Source organism: Lissotriton helveticus, chromosome 6 (genome assembly GCF_964261635.1).
Source record: "Lissotriton helveticus chromosome 6, aLisHel1.1, whole genome shotgun sequence".
NCBI classification, from domain to species: Eukaryota; Metazoa; Chordata; class Amphibia; order Caudata; family Salamandridae; genus Lissotriton; species Lissotriton helveticus.
In genome coordinates this window covers 70,259,126-70,277,806 of record NC_136067.1, presented here as the reverse complement: position 1 = coordinate 70,277,806, position 18,681 = coordinate 70,259,126, and the positions used below count along the sequence as shown (strand labels likewise).

The window sequence follows — 18,681 nt, the reverse complement described above, 5'->3', positions numbered from 1 at the left end:
TTGAACGGGCCAGTGATATTTTTTGGCCTGTTAAAATCTCTTGTGCTGGGTTTTACTGTTGATATCCTGAGTTTGTAAAACAAAAACAGGCTTGCAGCAAGCTTAAATACACGCACTCTCCCATCCATACCTTGCACAGACATTGAGGCGGTAGCTTTCTTCTAATGCCCGCCTCTAATACAACCCCATAAGTGACAGTTTTGGACTGATTGTTTTGGGTTGTTTGTGGGTGCGTTGGGTTTGCTGCTCTGGGTTTTAATCTTGATTTTTATGATATTATTACCACAAACCTATCCTGCAGTGAACTCCCATTTGCACGCTGTCTCCCAGTACAGACCCTGAAGTGTAGGTGTGACAGGTTTACTGTATGGACTGAATTTGTGGGCAGCAAATTCTGGTGCTGGGCAACAGTTAAAAATTTGCAAACATTCGTGACAAGAATTTTCAATTCTATTAAGGACTAGGAGGCGAGGATTATGCTTTCTCATTTCTTTAATGAAATGCTCAGCAGCCAATAAAAAACAACCAAAACTACATTTCCCATGAACACTAGGGAATGACCATAGAGGCTATAGTATAAAAGGTCCCAACATTAGTCCTTCTTCCTCTTTCTTTGTGGAAACAGTTCCAGTCCAAAATGTAATCCCATGTATATCAACAATAACAGCTCCAAACACGCCGCAGAAATCCAAAGGATCTTGAAATAGAAGTCAGAAGAACACTGGGCCTGTAAACCAGGAGACGAAGGCAAACCAGGAGAAAGATGGACAACATCACTTCGGATCTGAACCTGAAAGAAGACATAAAGCCGTAACATCCAAAATAATGGAAGATCGTCAGGCAATTCAGGGGGGGGGAAAACGAGGAGTCATGTAATTGCAACAGCAGTTAAACAGTGTACAGCACATAATAATGCAAATGAAGTACAAAGGGTGGGATAATCCTCGCCTCCTAGTCCTTAATAGAATTGAAAATTCTTGTCACGAATGTTTGCAAATTTTTAATTCTATGTCAGGACAGGAGGCTCCGATTATGCTTCTTCAAAGCTGATTCACCACCACAGAAGCAACACTAACAATAGGCTTGTAATAAAAGGTCTTGAAAACTGAATCAGAAGACCAATCTGCGGCCTTCATAATGTCAAACAACGTGACACCCATGGAAAAAGCCTTGGAAGCCATAGCCCCTCGCGCAGAATGTGCACCAAACACAGAGACATCAATGCCCGCCTCTGACATAAGCCAACGCACCCAGCGCGCCAGAGTAGCGGGAGTGACAGGGCGAAATGGTTTTTGTAAGGCAATTAATAATTGACCCTGCATGTCTGATCGCAAAGAAGCAGTACTCACCTCATAATCCTTAAGGCACTGCACAACACAAAGGTTTGGGTGAGTTGGAAAAGAAGGATATGTAATGGAAGCAGTATGAGACTTAGTTCGCCTAGAAAGACTAAAAGTAACACCCTCAGGAGTGAAACAGCGACCCGCAAGATCCAGAGCGCGGACATCTGACACACGCTTGCAAGATACAAGGCATAACAACATTGTCAATTTAGCAGACAGCTGCTTACGGGACAACAAGAGATTGGAAGGCCAAGCCTCCAGGAACCTCAGAACAATGGAAACATCCCATAAGGAGACATATTTAGGAGTGGGAGGTTTTGAAAGACGAATTCCTTTAAGCAATTTGGAAATGAAGGGATGCTCTCCCGCAGGTTTGCCATCAATCAGAACATGGCCAGCAGAAATTGCGGAACGGAAATTATTGACCATCCTATAAGCCAGGCCTGAAGAAGCCAGGGACGCCAAAAAGTTAACGATCAAACTGAGATCCGCAGAAACGGGATCAACCTCCCGTTGAGCACACCAATCACACCACCGCTTCCAGGCGCCTTTATATCGTTTGTGAGTATTGGGAGACCAGGCCTCACTAATGAATTTGGAAGCGTCGCTAGAAATGCCCGGGATCGTCCAGCGATCCCCGAGATTCGCCACGCCAGCAGTTGAAGAGAGCCAGACAGAATTAGGGGATGTGGATCTCCGAGAGGATCCAGCAACAGATTCTGCTTCTGGGGAAGAAGGAGAGGCGGTTCGCAACACATTTCCAGGAGAACCGGGAACCACGCCTGAGCCCTCCAAAGAGGAGCAATGAGAATCAGATCCGCTCAAAATCGTTTGGTGTAAGCCAGAACTCTCGGGAGCATCATGAATGGGGGAAACGCATAACAGAGTCGTCGGCCACCGTTGAAGAAAAGCATCCGTGGCCAGGGCCATCGGATCCGGCCTCCAACTGTAAAACAGTGGGAGTTGCGTGTTGAGGCGAGAAGCAAACAAGTCCAGGTGACACTGGCCCCACCGCCGGAGAATGGCACGGAACACTCGAGGGTGTAGCCTCCAGTCGCTGAAATCCCGTAGATGTCTGGAGTGCCAATCCGCAATCTGATTGTTGCGACCCGGAAGATATTCTGCAATAACAGTGATCTTCCGCTGTAGGCAAAAGTGCCAAAAATCCTTGGCAAGCTCCGCCAACACCTTGGACCGAGTCCCGCCCAGCTTGTTGACATAGCGGACTGCGGACACATTGTCCATTCGGAGAAGAATGCAGCAACTCGTTTGAAGGGGAGAGAAACACCTGATCGCAAACGAACCCGCTAGGAGTTCTAGACAGTTTATATGGAGAGACAACTCCTGAGGGGACCAACGACCCCCCGTGGAAACCGGCCCGCAACGGGCTCCCCAGCCCCACCGACTCGCATCGGATTCGATCACTAATTCCGGCGACGCACCGAAAAGGGCTCGACCATTCCAGGCCTCCATGTGGTCCAACCACCATTGCATCTCCCACCTCACTTCCTCCGAAAGGGGAATTTGGTCCGAGTATCTGAGGCCTTTCCGGAGATGTTGGATCTTGAGCCGTTGCATTGCTCTGTAATGAAGCGGGCCTGGGCAGATCGCCTGAATTGAAGATGCTAACAGACCTACTACACGTACCAACAATCTCAATGACACAGTCTGTCTGGAAATAACAGAGGTCAACTCCCTCTTGATGTAACGAAGCTTCTGGCCGGGTAAAAGAAGCTGGGAAGCCACCGAGTCTATCTGGAAGCCCAGAAAATCTATAGATTGAGTCGGGGCCAAAACTGATTTCGGAACGTTGATCAGAAAACCGAGAGACTGCAAAAGTTCGATGAACCACTCCAGATGCTGAAGAAGTCTGAGGGGACAATCCGCCATAAGGAGAATATCGTCCAGATAAATGATCAGTCTGACCCCCCGAGAACGCAGATGTTCCACCACTGGTCTCAGTAGCTTCGTGAAGCACCACGGTGCGGACGAAAGACCGAACGGGAGAACTTGATATTCGTACCAATTCCCCTGCCATTGAAACTGGAGAAACCGACGATGGGGTTTGTAAATCGGGATCGACAGATACGCGTCCTTCAGATCCAGACGGACCATCCAGTCTCCTTCTCGAAGGAGATCCCGTAAGAGATGGATGCCTTCCATCTTGAAGTGACGGTACACAACTCCGCCGTTGAAGTCTTTCAGGTTGAGAACCAGGCGAGACCCGCCTCCTTTCGTCTCGACCAGAAAGACTGAGCTGGCAAAGCCCTTTGGATGGCGGACGGTGGGAAGAATCGCCCCTTTCTGAAGCAGAACTTCGATTTCTGCTGAAAGACAAGTTTGATCGTGAAGGGAAAAATGCAAACGGGGGGAGGGAGGGTCTGATGCAGAGGGTGATAGAACTCTATCTTGAATCCTTGAACTGTTTCTAGCACCCATGCATCGCTGGAGATCATACGCGTTTTCTAGGAAAAACTGCACTCTGCCCCCCAACATCACATCGCAAGCATGAATTAAGCTCACCTGTAGCGCTGGAATCTTGGTAATGGCCTTGCTGCCCTCCAGATCGGCCTTTGCCATACTGGCCTTTACCCATGCGGGAGGGGTAGAAATTTGCTCGAGTGGAGTATCCGGTGTCATATCCTCCACCACGCTGCTGTGGGGCTCCACGCTGGAACTGTTGGTGCGACCCACGGCCGAACGAGCGTCCACGCTGTCGTCCGGCCTTGGCAAAAACCGGACGCATCGCACGGCGTAACGAAGCCTGCGCTTTGTCTATGCCACTGAAGGTGGAGACAAACTTCGTAAGCTCTTTCAAAAAGGGCTGACCAAACAACAGGCCCTGAGCCTCAGGACCCGACTCTGAAGACGACAGCTCCGCCAACTTCGGATCCAACTTCAGCAAGATGGACCGGCGCCGCTCTGAAGAAACTGCGCAATTAACGTTACCTAATTGGCACACAGCCCTCTGCGCCCACTCAATGAGTTCGTCAGGGTCCACAAGAGCTGACGCCTCCTTGGCTCGAAAGCCAAGATCCAGAATCTTGGTAAGAGGTCCAAGCATGTCCAGTAATTTATCCTGACACGACCTCCATGAACGGTCTAGGCCCTTCTTAGGGTCCTTCGAATATTTCTTAAGGTAGGTGACCATCATAGGATCCACCTCCGGAGTGTCTGCCAGGTGGTCCGCAAGATCTGGTCTCGGGCACTCAGAACGGAGCCTGGCCCGAACAGAAGCATCAAAGGGTTGACGAATGTGCGCTTCTATGTAAGCCGCCACAGCTGGGGAGGGCAACCAAGAGGACGAATTTGGGTGTACAATATCCGCCGGTTCAAAAGTTAGGAGAGACGGACGCTCAGGAGCGTCAACAAAATGTTCCTTGCGGGCACGCTTCTTGGGCGGGGGTGAATCCTGACCAGAAGAAGTGTGAGCGTTATCCGAGTCATCAGTGACATGAGGCGCAGATTTGGAATGCCCAGATGCCAAAGTTTTTGCCAACTTCTGAAAATCAGCCTTATGAGAATTCAAAGGAGACTTGGATGATTTCTGCGAGGCAGGCAACCAGCCCTGCTGCTGCGCATACTGGTTTAAATGACGCTTCAGTGGGTTTATGGCACGAACAAGCGCCTTATTGACCGAGTGCTGGACACCTTTATCCAGCTCCTCCACCAAATCATAACCGAGAGTATCATCATCCTCATCCCCATAAAAACAGTCATCATCTGCGTCATAATATTCTGCCATTGCACTGCAGTGCAACAATTCAAAGCCCACAAGACGACAGGTTCCAAATATACAGTATCAAAGATACAATGCCGGGGGAGTGATAACCCCAGAGAAAGCCAAAGAGAGTAGGAACAGTCCAGACTCTGATTAAACAATTAAACGTGGAGGGAGTGAAGCCTGCCGAAGAACAATCACTCTAGGCAGAGCCTATGCACATGAATAATCAACCAAAGCACTTTCCTGCGCTCCGGCGTCGAACGGGGTCGAAAGCTCGAAGGCTGTGGGCGTGAGCGCTCAGAAACGCACTTTCACTCAACCGGCGTGAGGAAAACAAAGCCTCAAGCCGGAAATATCGCAGCGCGCATGCGCGACACTGCCGCCTCCAAAAGCACCGGCTCGAGAGCGCTCGCGCTCTCCGTGTGAGCCGTCAACCCCTACTCCCGCTCCACAAGGCAACCGGGCACAAGCGGCCAGGCGCAGGGAGGCGAACACACGCTCCCAAGAACACGCCGCCAACGGACGAATAAACACCAAAAACCGACAAACTTGAAAACGGAGCCGGAGTGCTCCAAACATGCACAAGCACCGCGCGCTATCCAGACAAAGCACAAGGCAAGTGCAATATAACAAACAAACAGCATTAAAGTAGCAAGAGCAGTACAATAAAGACAAATAGACTTAACTGGCTGCGGAGCAGCAAAGAGGAAGAAGGACTAATGTTGGGACCTTTTATACTATAGCCTCTATGTTCATTCCCTAGTGTTCATGGGAAATGTAGTTTTGGTTGTTTTTTATTGGCTGTTGAGCATTTCATTAAAGAAATGAGAAAGCATAATCGGAGCCTCCTGTCCTGACATAGAATTAAAAATTTGCAAACATTCGTGACAAGAATTTTCAATTCTATTAAGGACACGGAGGCGAGGATTATGCTTTCTCGATTTCTTTACTACCAACAGCAGCCAATAGGAACATAGTAAAGAAAAAAGCAAACTTCAACTCCCATGAGCCCTTAGGCAACCATAGAGACTACATGCTATATAAACCACCATAGAGGACAACACTTCCTCTTTCTTTGTCCAGGAAATCATAAACAGTCAAAGTCATTGAAGAAAAATACCGCCGACCATCCTGAAGGAAGAAGACCGAAGGCAACTGCAAAGTGGGCCAACAGGAGACAGGCAACCAACCAAAGGCGAAGAGGCCGCATCAGGAAATACAGCAGATCCAATATCCAAAGTGGCGGAAAACACTGCAGGAGAGACCATGACGAAGGATCACTTCTGGTCAGAACCTGAAGGAAAAAACAGAGCCGTAATACACAACTCCAAAACCTTGGAAAGGTAGCATCACATAGGGTGGGGGAAAAAATCAATGCAAGAAACATTGCAGATCATAGCAAAGCAAAGATGTAACATAAACAATGCAGTAGAATACAAATGGGTGGGATAATCCTCGCCTCCGTGTCCTTAATAGAATTGAAAATTCTTGTCACGAATGTTTGCAAATTTTTAATTCTATGGCAGGACAGGAGGCTCAGATTATGCTTGTTTAAAGCTTGTCCACCACAACAGAGGCAATATCCACAATGGGTGTGAAATAATACGTCTTAAACACAGTATCAGAAGACCAATCAGCCGTCTTCACAATGTCTTGCAAACTTACACCAACATGGAAAGCCTTAGAGGCCATGGCACCCCTTGCGGAATGAGCTCCAAAAATGGAGACATCAATACCTGCCTCAGACATAAGCCAGCGCACCCAACGAGCAAGAGTAGCTGGCGCCACAGGCTTAAAAGGCTTTTGCAAAGCAATCAACAACTGTCCAGACAAATCTTGACGAAAAGGAGCAGTACTCACCTCATAATCTTTTATGCACCGGACCACACATAACTGTGGGTTCTGAGGAAAAACTGGATAAGTAACAGTAGACAGATTAGTCTTTGTACGTCTGGAAACCGTAAAAGTAACGCCTTCCGGGGAAAAAGAACGGCCCGCGAGATCCAACGCGCGTACATCCGAGATACGCTTACAAGATACCAAGCATAAAAGCATTGTCAATTTTGCCGACAATTGTTTACGAGACAGAGAAGCGTTGGGAGGCCAAGCCTCCAGAAAACGTAAGACAACGGAGACATCCCAAAGAGCTACATACTTCGGACATGGCGGCTTAGCCATCCGAACACCACGAAGCAATTTAGTGATTAGATGATGTTCTCCAATAGGTTTCCCGTCGACAAAATCATGGCCCGCAGAGAGAGCGGAGCGAAAAGAGTTGACAGTCCTGTAAGCTGAGCCAGAAGAAGCGATGGAAGCAAGAAAATTAACCACTAAAGAGACATCAGCTGAAGCGGGATCCAGGTCTCGTTCAGAACACCAATCACACCATCGTCGCCAAGCTGACGCATAACGCTTGCGCGTGTTGGGGGCCCAAGCTTCAGTGATAAATCTCTCAGCGTCTCCAGATAAGCCAGGGACTTTCCAGCGTTCCCCGAAAGACGCCACGCCACCAGACGGAGCTGGCCCGACAGAATTAGAGGATGTGGATGGAGCAGAGGATCCAACAGCAGATTCCACTTCGTTGGAAGCAGAAACGGAGTCGAGCAACTCATTTCCAGGAGGTCCGGAAACCACGCTTGAGCCCTCCAAAGAGGAGCTATCAGAATGATCTCCGATTGAAACTGCTTCGTCCTGGCCAAGACTCGCGGGATCATTGCGAACGGGGGAAAAGCAAAGCTGAGGAGGCCAAGTCTGGAGAAAGGCATCCGTGGCAAGAGCCTCCGGATCCGGAGGCCAGCTGTAAAACCTGGGCAGATGAGCATTGAGGCGAGAGGCGAAGAGATCGATCCAAGGTCGACCCCAAAGGCGAGACAGAGTCCGAAAGACACGGGGTGAAGCCGCCAGTCGCTGAAGTCCAGCAGATGGCGAGAGTTCCAGTCGGCCACCTGATTCTGGCGACCTGGGAGATACTCTGCAATAAGAGTGATCTTCCTCCGAAGGCAGAAATGCCAGAAATCCTTCGCAATCTCTGCCAACAGTCTCGACCGTGTTCCCCCCAGTTTGTTCACATACCTCACCGCTGAGATGTTGTCCATGCGGAGCAAAATGCAACAGCTGGTGGCCTGAGGAGCAAGGCTGCGGATTGCAAAAGATCCCGCCAGAAGTTCCAGGCAGTTGATGTGAAGGGCTAGTTCGTCCCGAGACCAACGGCCGCCCGTCGTCATGTCTCCGCAACGGGCTCCCCAGCCCCACAGACTCGCATCCGATTCCAACACCAAATCCGGAGTCGAACCGAACAGGGCTTTCCCGTTCCAGGCTTCCATGTGATGGAGCCACCACAACATCTCCGACTTCGCGTCCTGTGACAGAGGAACGAGGTCGGAATAACGAAGACCTTTCTGCAAGTGCCGGATCTTGAGCCGTTGCAGGGCCCAATAATGCAAGGGACCTGGAAATATAGCCTGAATGGAAGAGGCTAATAGTCCGACAATCCGAGCGATCGACCGCAAAGATACGTTCGGAGCGGACAACAGTAACTTCAATTCCCTCTTGATAGACCTGACCTTCTGGGCAGGCAAGAGAAGCTGGCAAGATATCAAGTCCACAAGAAAACCCAGAAACTCTATCGACTGAGTGGGTTGTAAATGAGATTTCTGAGGATTCACTAGAAATCCGAGAGACTGAAGCAGATCGATTGTCCACGATAAATGGGAACGTAGTTGCAGCGGGCACTGAGCCATCAAAAGAATGTCGTCCAGATACACGATTAGCCGCACCCCGCGTGCTCGCAGCGATTCCATAACTGGTCTCAGGAGCTTCGTGAAGCACCATGGAGCGGACGATAGGCCGAACGGGAGAACCGTGTACTCGAACCACTCCCCCGACCATTGGAACTGAAGAAAGGGGGGATGAGGCGGAAAGATGGGAACGGACAAGTAAGCGTCCGTCAAATCCAGGCGAACCATCCAGTCGCCCTTGCGAAGAAGATCCCTGAGAAGATGGATGCCCTCCATCTTGAAGTGTCGATAGACCACCCCGTTGTTGAATTCCTTGAGATTGAGCACAAGGCGAGAACCTCCCCCTTTCTTCTCCACCAGAAACACATTGCTGACGAACCCCTGTGAATGCAGGGTCGTTCGCACAATGGCCCCTTTGAGAAGAAGAGAATCGATTTCCTTGGAGATCACCTCTCGATCGCGTTGGGAAAAAACAAGGGGAAAAGGGACGGGACCTTGAAGGAGTGGGTGATAAAATTCGATGTGGTACCCTTGAACTGTCTGCAATATCCATGCATCGTTTGAGATCGTGCGCCAATTCTCTAGAACAAATTGCACCCTGCCCCCCAGAACAACACTGTCGTAAGGAATCAAGCTCACCTGTGGAGGAAAAATCTTGGCGACCTCCCTGGTTTCCACCGTAGCCTCCTTTGTTGCCTTGACCACGACCTTTACGGGAGGGGTAGAAGGTCGTCTTGGAACCTGAATAGGAAGACTGTTGTTGTTGACGTTGTCCGCCTCCTCCCTGGTGGGACTGTTGGCCACGCTGCTGACCAGAACCTCGGCCGAACGAACGTCCCCCAGAACGTCCGGCCCTGGCAAAAACCGGGCGGAACGCCCTGCGCAAGGAAGACTGCGCCTTGTCAAGGCCACTAAAGGTCGCAACGAACTTGGTTAATTCCTTCAAAAATGGTTGACCAAACAGGAGACCCTGAGCCTGGGGGCCCGACTCAGACGTTGCCAGTTCAGACAACCGGGGATCCATTTTCAACAGGATGGAACGTCTACGTTCGGTGGAAAGGGCACAGTTCGCGTTGCCCAGGAAACAGATAGCCCGCTGGGCCCAACCAATAAGCTCATCCGGGTCGATGCCAGATGCCGACCCTTGTGCCTGATAACCTAAATCCAAGATCTTCGTCAGGGGGCCAAGAAGATCAAGCACTTATCCTGACACAGGCGCCAAGAGCGATCAATCCCCTTCTTTGGATCTTTAGTGAATTTTTTGAGGTATGTCAAAATAGTCGGATCGACCTCCGGGGTGTCAGCCAACTTATCTTCCAACTCCGGGCGAGGGCACTCGGAGCGTAACCGAGAGCGCACCTCCTGATCAAAGGATTCACGGATGTGAGCCTGTATGTAATCAGCAACCTCTGGTGCAGGGGACCAAGTTTTGGAGTTGGGATGGATGATATCCGTAGGCTCAAAGGTCAGGACCGGAGGATGGGAAGAGGCGTCAACAAAATGTTCTTTGCGTGATTTTTTAGCAGGGGGAAGACCCGAGGGACCTGAAGACGAAGAGGAGGAGGTGTCCTCCGTGTCCGGGGGAGGGGAATGGGATCTTTTAGACACAGAAGGGGCAGACAAAGACTTAGCCAATTTCATAAAGTCAGACTTATGAGGATTCTTAGGCGACTTAGAGGAGTGCCTGGCAGAAGATGACGGAATCCAGCCCTGCTGCTGAGCGTAATCTGTCAAATGGCGCTTCAGAGGTCCTATTGCGCGGACTAGCGCTGTATTAACTGACTGCTGGACCCCTGGTCAAGGGCATCGACCAAGTCGTATTCAAAGGACTCCTCGGGCTCCTCACCGTAATAATATTCCTCAGCGTCCTCATATTCAGTCATGGTGGAGGAAAAAACGAATACACACCACTGAGGAAAGATATATATAAATATATATATACCAAGAAGCCCACTAAAATAATAAAGAAAAGTCTAGGCGTAAACCAAGCGACCCAGTCAGGGGGAGTGACAGCCCCAAGCAAGCCTAACAGGCAGAGCAACAAACTCGACCAAAGAAAGACACAATTGAAAGTGGAGGGACAGGCTTGCAAATATAGTCACCCTAGGCAACGCCTCTACAGATTATGCAGCCCTAAACCCTATGCTGAGGTAAAGGGCGTCTTGAGGGGCTTTCCGGCAGGCAGTGGGCTGAGGCACAACAAAGCAACGCCGCCTCTGAGCGTGTCCGGGCTCCGTGTCACACACGGAACATAAAGAAAGCCAATGCGCATGCACGGAGGCTTGCCTGACACTCCGGAAGAGGAGCGACGCGCGACACCAGCGCGCGAGCCCCCGAGCCCCGGTCCCGCTCCACAAAGAAGAAAACACACGGGCACAAAGCGTCCGTAGTACAAGAGAGGCGACACGCGCTCTCAGAAGATAATAAGAAACAAACCACAATACGCCGAAGCAACGGACGCCAGAGGCGACGAACACACGGCAAAGCGGCAATAAGCAAAGGAAGCAGCCGAAAAGCGGCGTACAACGTTTGAGTAAATGCACAATGCAATATACAATGCAAGAAACAAACATTATTATTATTATTATTATTATATTATTATTTTAAACATGCAAGTAGTAACAAGTAAGAGAAAAGGACTTAACTGGCTGCGAAGCAGCAAAGAAAGAGGAAGTGTTGTCCTCTATGGTGGTTTATATAGCATGTAGTCTCTATGGTTGCCTAAGGGCTCATGGGAGTTGTAGTTTGCTTTTTTCTTTACTATGTTCCTATTGGCTGCTGTTGGTAGAAAAGAAATCGAGAAAGCATAATCTGAGCCTCCTGTCCTGCCATAGAATTCTAAGATCTCAGAGTTCCTAGTTGCTCAAATGTGTGTAATTTCTGATATGTATATGTTTCCCTCGTCTTCATTGCTTGATTTTTTGCTCACGAGAAAGTGTCACTCATAGTCGTTGAATGTCACTCATAATTACACTGGAATTATTAGCATGTCACACATAAGCAATCTGAAACCTTGGCAGCTATGTGTTTGGGATTATTGTATGCCACAATTGATCAGTGGGGTCCTTATATCCCTTTGTGTGTCGGCTGGAACATTAAAATCCCGGTGATGCCGGCGATCTAGTACTTTCAGACTGACACCGACATGTAATTTCCCGCTCGATAGACATACGGCCCACAAAGAGTTACCATGGTGATCGGTAGTGTACAGTTTTGTTGGGTAGATTCCCTGTCTAAGATGGCCACTTGCTGTGACATCACAGCTACGCATACTTCCTCTTCAGGGTATTTCTAGTTCGCGAAGCAGCTGCGCCGCTCCCCAGGGCAGCGGCGACGGCCGCAGCTTGCCCGTCCTCTTTCTATTGCTCCCGCTCGCCACTACTTTCGTGAAGACAGCTCTAGGACCGTAAACGTCATCGACAGAGACGACGGACCGTTAGGCGCAGGCGCCCTCGATTGTTACGGTCTTGCGCGAAAGAAGGGTCTGCGGAGAGAGACTGGCCGAGGCTTGTTGCCGATGGATGGGGGAGGAACGGGCGGGGAACACTGGGCTACAGAGTTAGCAGGTCCGCGCACTGGGGAATGGCGGGCAGCAGCCAGAAGGAGAGCGACCGCTGCTGGTGCTTGCGGAGGAGGGGAATGAACGCCGAGTGGCTTCTGCTGGAGAACAACACGGAGGTAAGCAGGCTCGGGCTCCTCTGGCGTCATCACGGTGGCACGCTCTGCGTCACAGCAGCACAGACACGTCATCCCGACAGCACGCAAGATGTCAATAGGTACTTAGGACCTGGCACAAATGTCACAATTGCTTCCTCTTTCTGTCTCCAGAGAGGAGCCTAGTTAGCCGCTTACAAGCAGTGTATCCTACAGAATTGTGTGGCATGGCCGAAGACTGGTGGGATGTGTGAGGGTGGTGTTATGAAAAGTAAACCACTACTTTGGATCTTGGTAGCCTACACTTACAGACAATATATAATAGTGGGGGCCCATAATAGGATCTGTGTGAATGTTTAGTAGATAGATGCACTGATATCCAATTACCGTAGGCTGCTGTCGCATGATTCAACCACTGTTGTTTTCTGATAATGAAGAAACCCTGACCACCCATCGTACACCCACCTTGTCCCACAGCTCGGGAGCTTTCACTACCCTCTTCTGATATGCATGCATAGCCTGCATTTCCACGAATCGACCAGGCAGCAAAGTTGCAGAGTCGGATAGTTAAAGAGGATGGGAAGCTGGGTTGGAAAGAGCCATGACCCTGGTGTCTGGAATATTGTGGGGGTAGTAAACGGGAGACACCGGGGCTTGGAGATGTATATATCTGTGATAAAAGTAACCGGGCAATCGCCCATCTGAATGACAGCAGGGTTCTGTGTAGAAATAAGAGCACTGTGTATTAGTTAAACCTATTAATTGGACATACCACCAATACTATTACAAGGAAACGAAAACCAGATCCTTTATCCGGATCGAAGCAACCCAGACTAGAACACTTTAGCCTAGATCCCTGTATTAAATGCCACACCAGAGAGCAACGTTCTTGGTGCTACTTACATGCCCACCATGAACCTCAAATAATCCACACCTGTAGCTGGCACAGTTAGGTGGATGGTTGTAATGCCATGTCCTCCCTCCCCGTGGATACGCGCACACAGTTTAGATTGAGAGATCTCTGGACTTCCCCATGAAACAAGAAATAACATCCACTCTCCAGATTAGTTCACATGCACTTGCTAGGCCAGAGGGCAAAGTGACATATACGCCCCCCTAATTCTTCCGAAATTGAGATGCGCCCCCCACCCTTGCGGACTAAAATCTTTCAGGTGACCTACAAATAGACTAATTTCGCATCGTCTTTGCACCAGCTGGTCTCTTGTATCCGAAGCATCTCTATCGTCTCCCTCAGTTGAACATGACTTAGTCACAGAGCTTGCACAAATCACCTCTGTTCTCATTTACAGGGGGTGCGGTATTGTCCTTAGTGATGCTTCCCAGTGGTCTGAAATGTCTTGCTTAATTTCTGCCAGTAGGGAGTTGAATTTGGTTCCTCTTTGTTAAAAAAAAAAGCTCAGTGGGTTAATACGTCTCAATGGAGTGATCAGCGTAACTACCGCTTTGCAGCTTCAGGTCCCAAAGGATCTGACTTAACTTAATTGTTTTGATGTCGACATACTTAATTTGAATTCATTAATAATACCAATTATTAACTGGCTCACAGTAATTGTATTTGAATGCGCTATGCAAATGTTATTTCTGCCATGTAGTCCAAAGGCTCACACTGACCGTTGTATACAGTGGGGATAATGAGAAACATTTAAAACCTATCCAAGCATTGCTGTGTCTGCCTGCTTTACAAAAAAACACACCAGCTAAGCTGGTTAACTAAGGTCCGCACCTGTTGTAAAGAACTACTAACACGTCGTGCAAATAGTACATTTCTTGCACTGTGCACAATGGGGTAAAGAGAAGCCACTGAAACTTAGTTGAAAGCGATTAGATGAGAACTGAACACCCTGTGGGTTAGAAGTTCAGTCCATTATACTACCGCAAATGTGTCTGTGATGCGCTCCTTCAACTAGTTATTCATAAGAACACATTACAATGTGTTCTCTTCAGGGCAGAAAAGAAGCAAGTACTTTCTTTAACATGTCTATGGATTTGTAGCCTTTTTGAGCAGTCACCCCCCCTTTATTGTGTGTAATCACTACTTTTCTTCACACTCAGATGGACCCAGAGGTCGAAAGTTGAGGTGACAAAATGAACACTTCACAGTTTGTGTGCCATATGTCTAAGTGCAGGTGACCCCCGTATGTCCACACACCTCAATTCCCAGTCCACTAACTACAGCAACATGCCACACCAGGGTTTCACTCCTATCCCTCCTTTAGACAAGCCCATCAGGAGAGTTTGCTCCAACATTTTGGTATCCAGACGGGCTACCACAAATATGTATTCTCACAGTACCTGAGGTAAATGTTCACACCAATATTCAGATACAATAAAGGAGCAGAAGTTGAAGTCTAACTGTCAAAAGTTGAATACAAACGAGAATTTGAGGTGAGAAGTCTTACACTACACACTTACCACAGTATGAGAGCGAACACCCTTTTACATCACCATTAACTTAGTCAGGGATATAGCAAGATACCAGAATATATAGGCATAATATTGAGGGGCAGCTCTCTTTGAGGGAAAAGGCTATGTGGGCACAAAAGGGTATGACACAGAAAACAATACAATTGTGTGCGGCATAAATCACAAGTTAATGGGGAATCCCTGTGTCATCATGAACAAACTTCGGGTTGATTGTGCTGATGCTGAACTTGATGGCAGATTGCGTCAATTCCCAAAGATAAATGTCTAGATGACACTTTCTCTGCAAGCACATCAGTGACCTGTGCTAACGCATTTGTTATTATGGAATTGCTGCACATTTGCGGCTTTTTAAACAACTTCTGGTCAGATGTTCATCCAATACTGGGCAAGATACCTCGGAATAAATAGATTCCAGGTTGTAAGCAGGGGGTGTGGAATTTATTAAAATATCTACTTGTCCATGGGGCAGGTTGCTTCATAAATCTACTTGTCCTGTAACAAAATCCACTTGTCCCTTTGGTGGCATGTAGTGCAGCGACAAATTATGACAGCAATCTCGTTGTATAGGAGCTCTGCTATAGCCTCTCTGATTATGCCAGGGCTCATGCCATAGTAGTGTTTGAATACTTGCAATCAAAATACACAAGATGATGGACGCAATGTTGCACAATGGCAAAGCATACACCCCCTTCACAGATCTGGGTTTAATCCATCGTTATTTTGCTCACCAAGCCACCCCAGTTCAGATATGGCCATATGCAAATCAGTCTTGACCCTGTGCCTCATGGGAACAGTCCAGACCAAACTGCCAAGCCATGTCTTCCTTGGACCGGAATCAAACATCCTAGGACCGGTTTCTGGCTATCAGCCGTCGTCAGCCAGGCTGAAGACGGCTGATAGCCAGAAACCGGTCCTTGGGGAAGACAGACAACAGCAGCAGTCAGACACAACAATGAAAATACAGGCAATACAATAAAAGCAATAAAGCGTTGAAAGGCACATGTGTATAGGTTACCGTTACTTGGCAGGCAGGTAAAAATAGATGCAGCCAGGATCAGCAGTAGGATTTTAATGCTGCTGTCTGATTGCTCACTTTCCACAAGCCCTTGGGTGAATTATGTGTGCTGTCAAGCTTTCATATTCAGACATATCAAGCTCTTATTCTGTGTAGCCTTTGCAATTTGTTGTTGGCAAGGCACAGGGCAGTGGGCATCCTAACAGGAGAGGGTCATGTCAGGTGCCATGCGAGGCCTCTCTGAAATATGTCTTAACTGCACTACTCACCCCTTGGTGGTAAAATGTTGTTCTGCTGTCTGTGACTAAAGATTATGTCTAACAGGGGTTTATGGTAATTGGCATAGCATTGTTCCATGATCTCGCTGAAACAATATGCCTCCTATGCAGATACCTTCCTGCCATCTCTTGCACTTCCATGATGAACTCCTAATATAGACCTTGAATTTGCTCTGTACACTGGACTCATCGCTTTGTGCACTATCTCGTTAGAATTTTCACAATATTCGTTGCTCCTTGGGCATGTCTTTATTATAAAATGCTTCATAATTATATAACATTTTAGACCTTCTTAAACTGTGAATAGGTAAAAATGCTAATAATTCACAATCATTCAACCTGTTGCTGTAAGGAAAGGTCACCACTCCAAGGCTCTGGAATGCGAATGTAGAGGTGCTGCTATGGCTGAGAGCAGGAGACTTGTACCACTAAATAATACACTGCTGTATGCATACATGTCCATGCCAATAGACCCAATTCAGGCTGTCTCCCTCTTGAAATTGCCTCTGCTTCAAAAGGCGTTTTTAAAAAGAAATTTAAATTGTACAAATTGCTTGGGGTCCCAGGCTTCCAGTAGTGATTTAGTGGGGGTCCTCAGGAGTCGAAAGTTTGGGAACCACTGATGTACATTATAAATTACATTTTTAATGTAAAGCGCATTGTAAGTGATTTAAAACACTTGCCTTCTAAAATGTGTTTTGTTTTTGTAGTACATTGACGCCAATTAGTAAGTTTAATGAGACCCATATAAAGAAAGAAAATAAAGTGCAATGTGGGACAGTATCTTTCTGCTGACATTATTCTGTGTTTACAGTGTTTATTTTCGCATACTAAGGAAGATTCAAGGATGGGCCTGCAAGGGCTAGTTTTTGTGAAGCGTGCTAATTCATTAGAAAGCGTTTTTTTTCTTCTACCAGCAGTGCAAGAAAGACAAACTGTTGTGCTCAACTTTTTTCATTTGTTTATGGAAGCTAAAAGTTCTGCAAATTAATTCAGCACTGTGAATTATTGGACATAATTCACCATTAGCCCTCTTTTCTGTGACCGCCCTAGTCATCCATTGATCTGTTATTTGTCATTTGTTTTTATTCCCCCGACTACAGCATACAGTATGGGGCAGTGGGTACGCCCTCTTCAGCTTTTCTCTTGATTCCCAAACTGCACTTCCACATAAAGTAGTTATCTTTACTACCTTGGAAGATGTTTGTGAAGCCCAAAAATACGTTTTGATATTAGCTAGTGTTTGTTTCGCATATTGGCAAGGGTCGTTGGAACCGAGCGGTTTGTCATATAATTGGTAAAATATGGATCTTGAAAGTCACTCTTCTTAATATTTTTTCCTCCTTTACTTTACTAACAGTTCTGTTCCTGTGCATGTTTTATTTGTTTTCTGACTTTTATCAGCAGACCTGGTGTAATTAAAACCAGACAATAACATAATCAGTAACCAATTTATTTGGCCAGATCAGAATACACTGAACTTCGACTCAGTTCATCTTTAAAACCATGTTTAAGGTTGTAGTAAATGTATGCACAAGACTAGTTGAAACACCTGACGAAAAGAAAATGTGTGCTGAGTAGACTCTTGTGCTTGAGAATGGTCAAGATGCTAAGTAATATCTTCTTAGTAATTTAAATGGTTAATTTTAAACTGATATCAACATCCTTAATTGCAATTAGACGATTTATTATTTTGTAACCAAAGAAATTAAATTCTGTATTCTTGGCAAGCCAACATGAAAAACAATAAGGCAGACATTTCTTAAAAAGTAAATTGATTTGTAAAATTAAAGCACGATTACAGCTTAAAAATACTTCCAAATTAAGAGTTGGTTACCATGAAAATCTGAAATGAAAATCGTACTCTAAGGTAATTCTCGAAATGTAGGCAACAGATAAATTGCATTTACAGTTGACCAAATCTGTTATATTTATAGATTTGACCAGGCTACATCACAGTTTTTACTCTTTCATGGTGGCCATTGGTGAGCAAGTATCATACATTTATTAAGCTCCAGCTGATATTTAGCACCCATGGAGGAACAGACTCCTATTTGGGAATGCTTCTACCTGCTCTGAAGAGTTTCTGTCCTCTGTCAGCGGATCCCATATGTAGTCCACTTCAGCATATGCTTTCTCGAGCAATGGTCAATAACTGTGGATTCCGCATGGCCCTCCACGTCATACCTCTGGCTCTTGTCGCTTCCATCTGCTCCATATGCAGCACAGGACACGCAGCTGTTGTATGGCACATTCGAGATCTGGTACTTGCACTGCTGCAGCTGGCAAGTGGAAGTGTCTCTTTACATCACTAAGTGGTGACCTGTGCAGGTAGAGAGTCTGAGCCTTTGTCCATAAACATTGGGTTTTCATGGGGCAGTAGGCTTTCCTATTCTTTTTCTAATAGATAGGAAATGGAAATCACAAACTTGTAATTCGTGAACCCCCAGGTTCTAAAATAGTAGATCTCTTAGGTATTAGCTTT

General features: G+C 47.2%; 2 protein-coding genes across 3 annotated transcripts in view; one reads left to right on the top strand and one right to left on the bottom strand.

Moving 5' to 3' along the window:
* Window positions 1-482: 482 nt before the first annotated feature.
* LOC144762235 (uncharacterized) lies at window positions 483-10,476 on the bottom strand. The gene is made up of 2 exons (XM_078647379.1): window positions 6,188-10,476; window positions 483-790 (listed from the first exon to the last, which is right to left on the bottom strand). The coding sequence occupies exon 1, from the start codon at window positions 9,826-9,828 to the stop codon at window positions 6,619-6,621; it is 3,210 nt and encodes a 1,069-aa protein (XP_078503505.1). The 5' UTR covers window positions 9,829-10,476; the 3' UTR covers window positions 483-790; window positions 6,188-6,618.
* Window positions 10,477-12,084: 1,608 nt separating this feature from the next.
* Window positions 12,085-18,681, top strand: part of RNF8 (ring finger protein 8) — a 181,466-nt gene continuing 174,869 nt past the window's right edge. Inside the window, exon 1 of one of the 2 annotated variants that reach the window (XM_078647375.1) lies at window positions 12,085-12,482. In XM_078647375.1, the coding sequence (XP_078503501.1) occupies window positions 12,387-12,482 (96 nt within the window). In that variant the 5' untranslated portion in view covers window positions 12,085-12,386. The remainder of the gene's footprint in view (window positions 12,483-18,681) is intronic. The other variant, XM_078647374.1, reaches the window with a different exon arrangement.

Coding starts and splice junctions, on each gene's coding strand:
- LOC144762235 (XM_078647379.1), bottom strand. CDS start 9,828: ATGGATCCCCGGTTGTCTGAACTGGCAACGTCTGAGTCGGGCCCCCAG.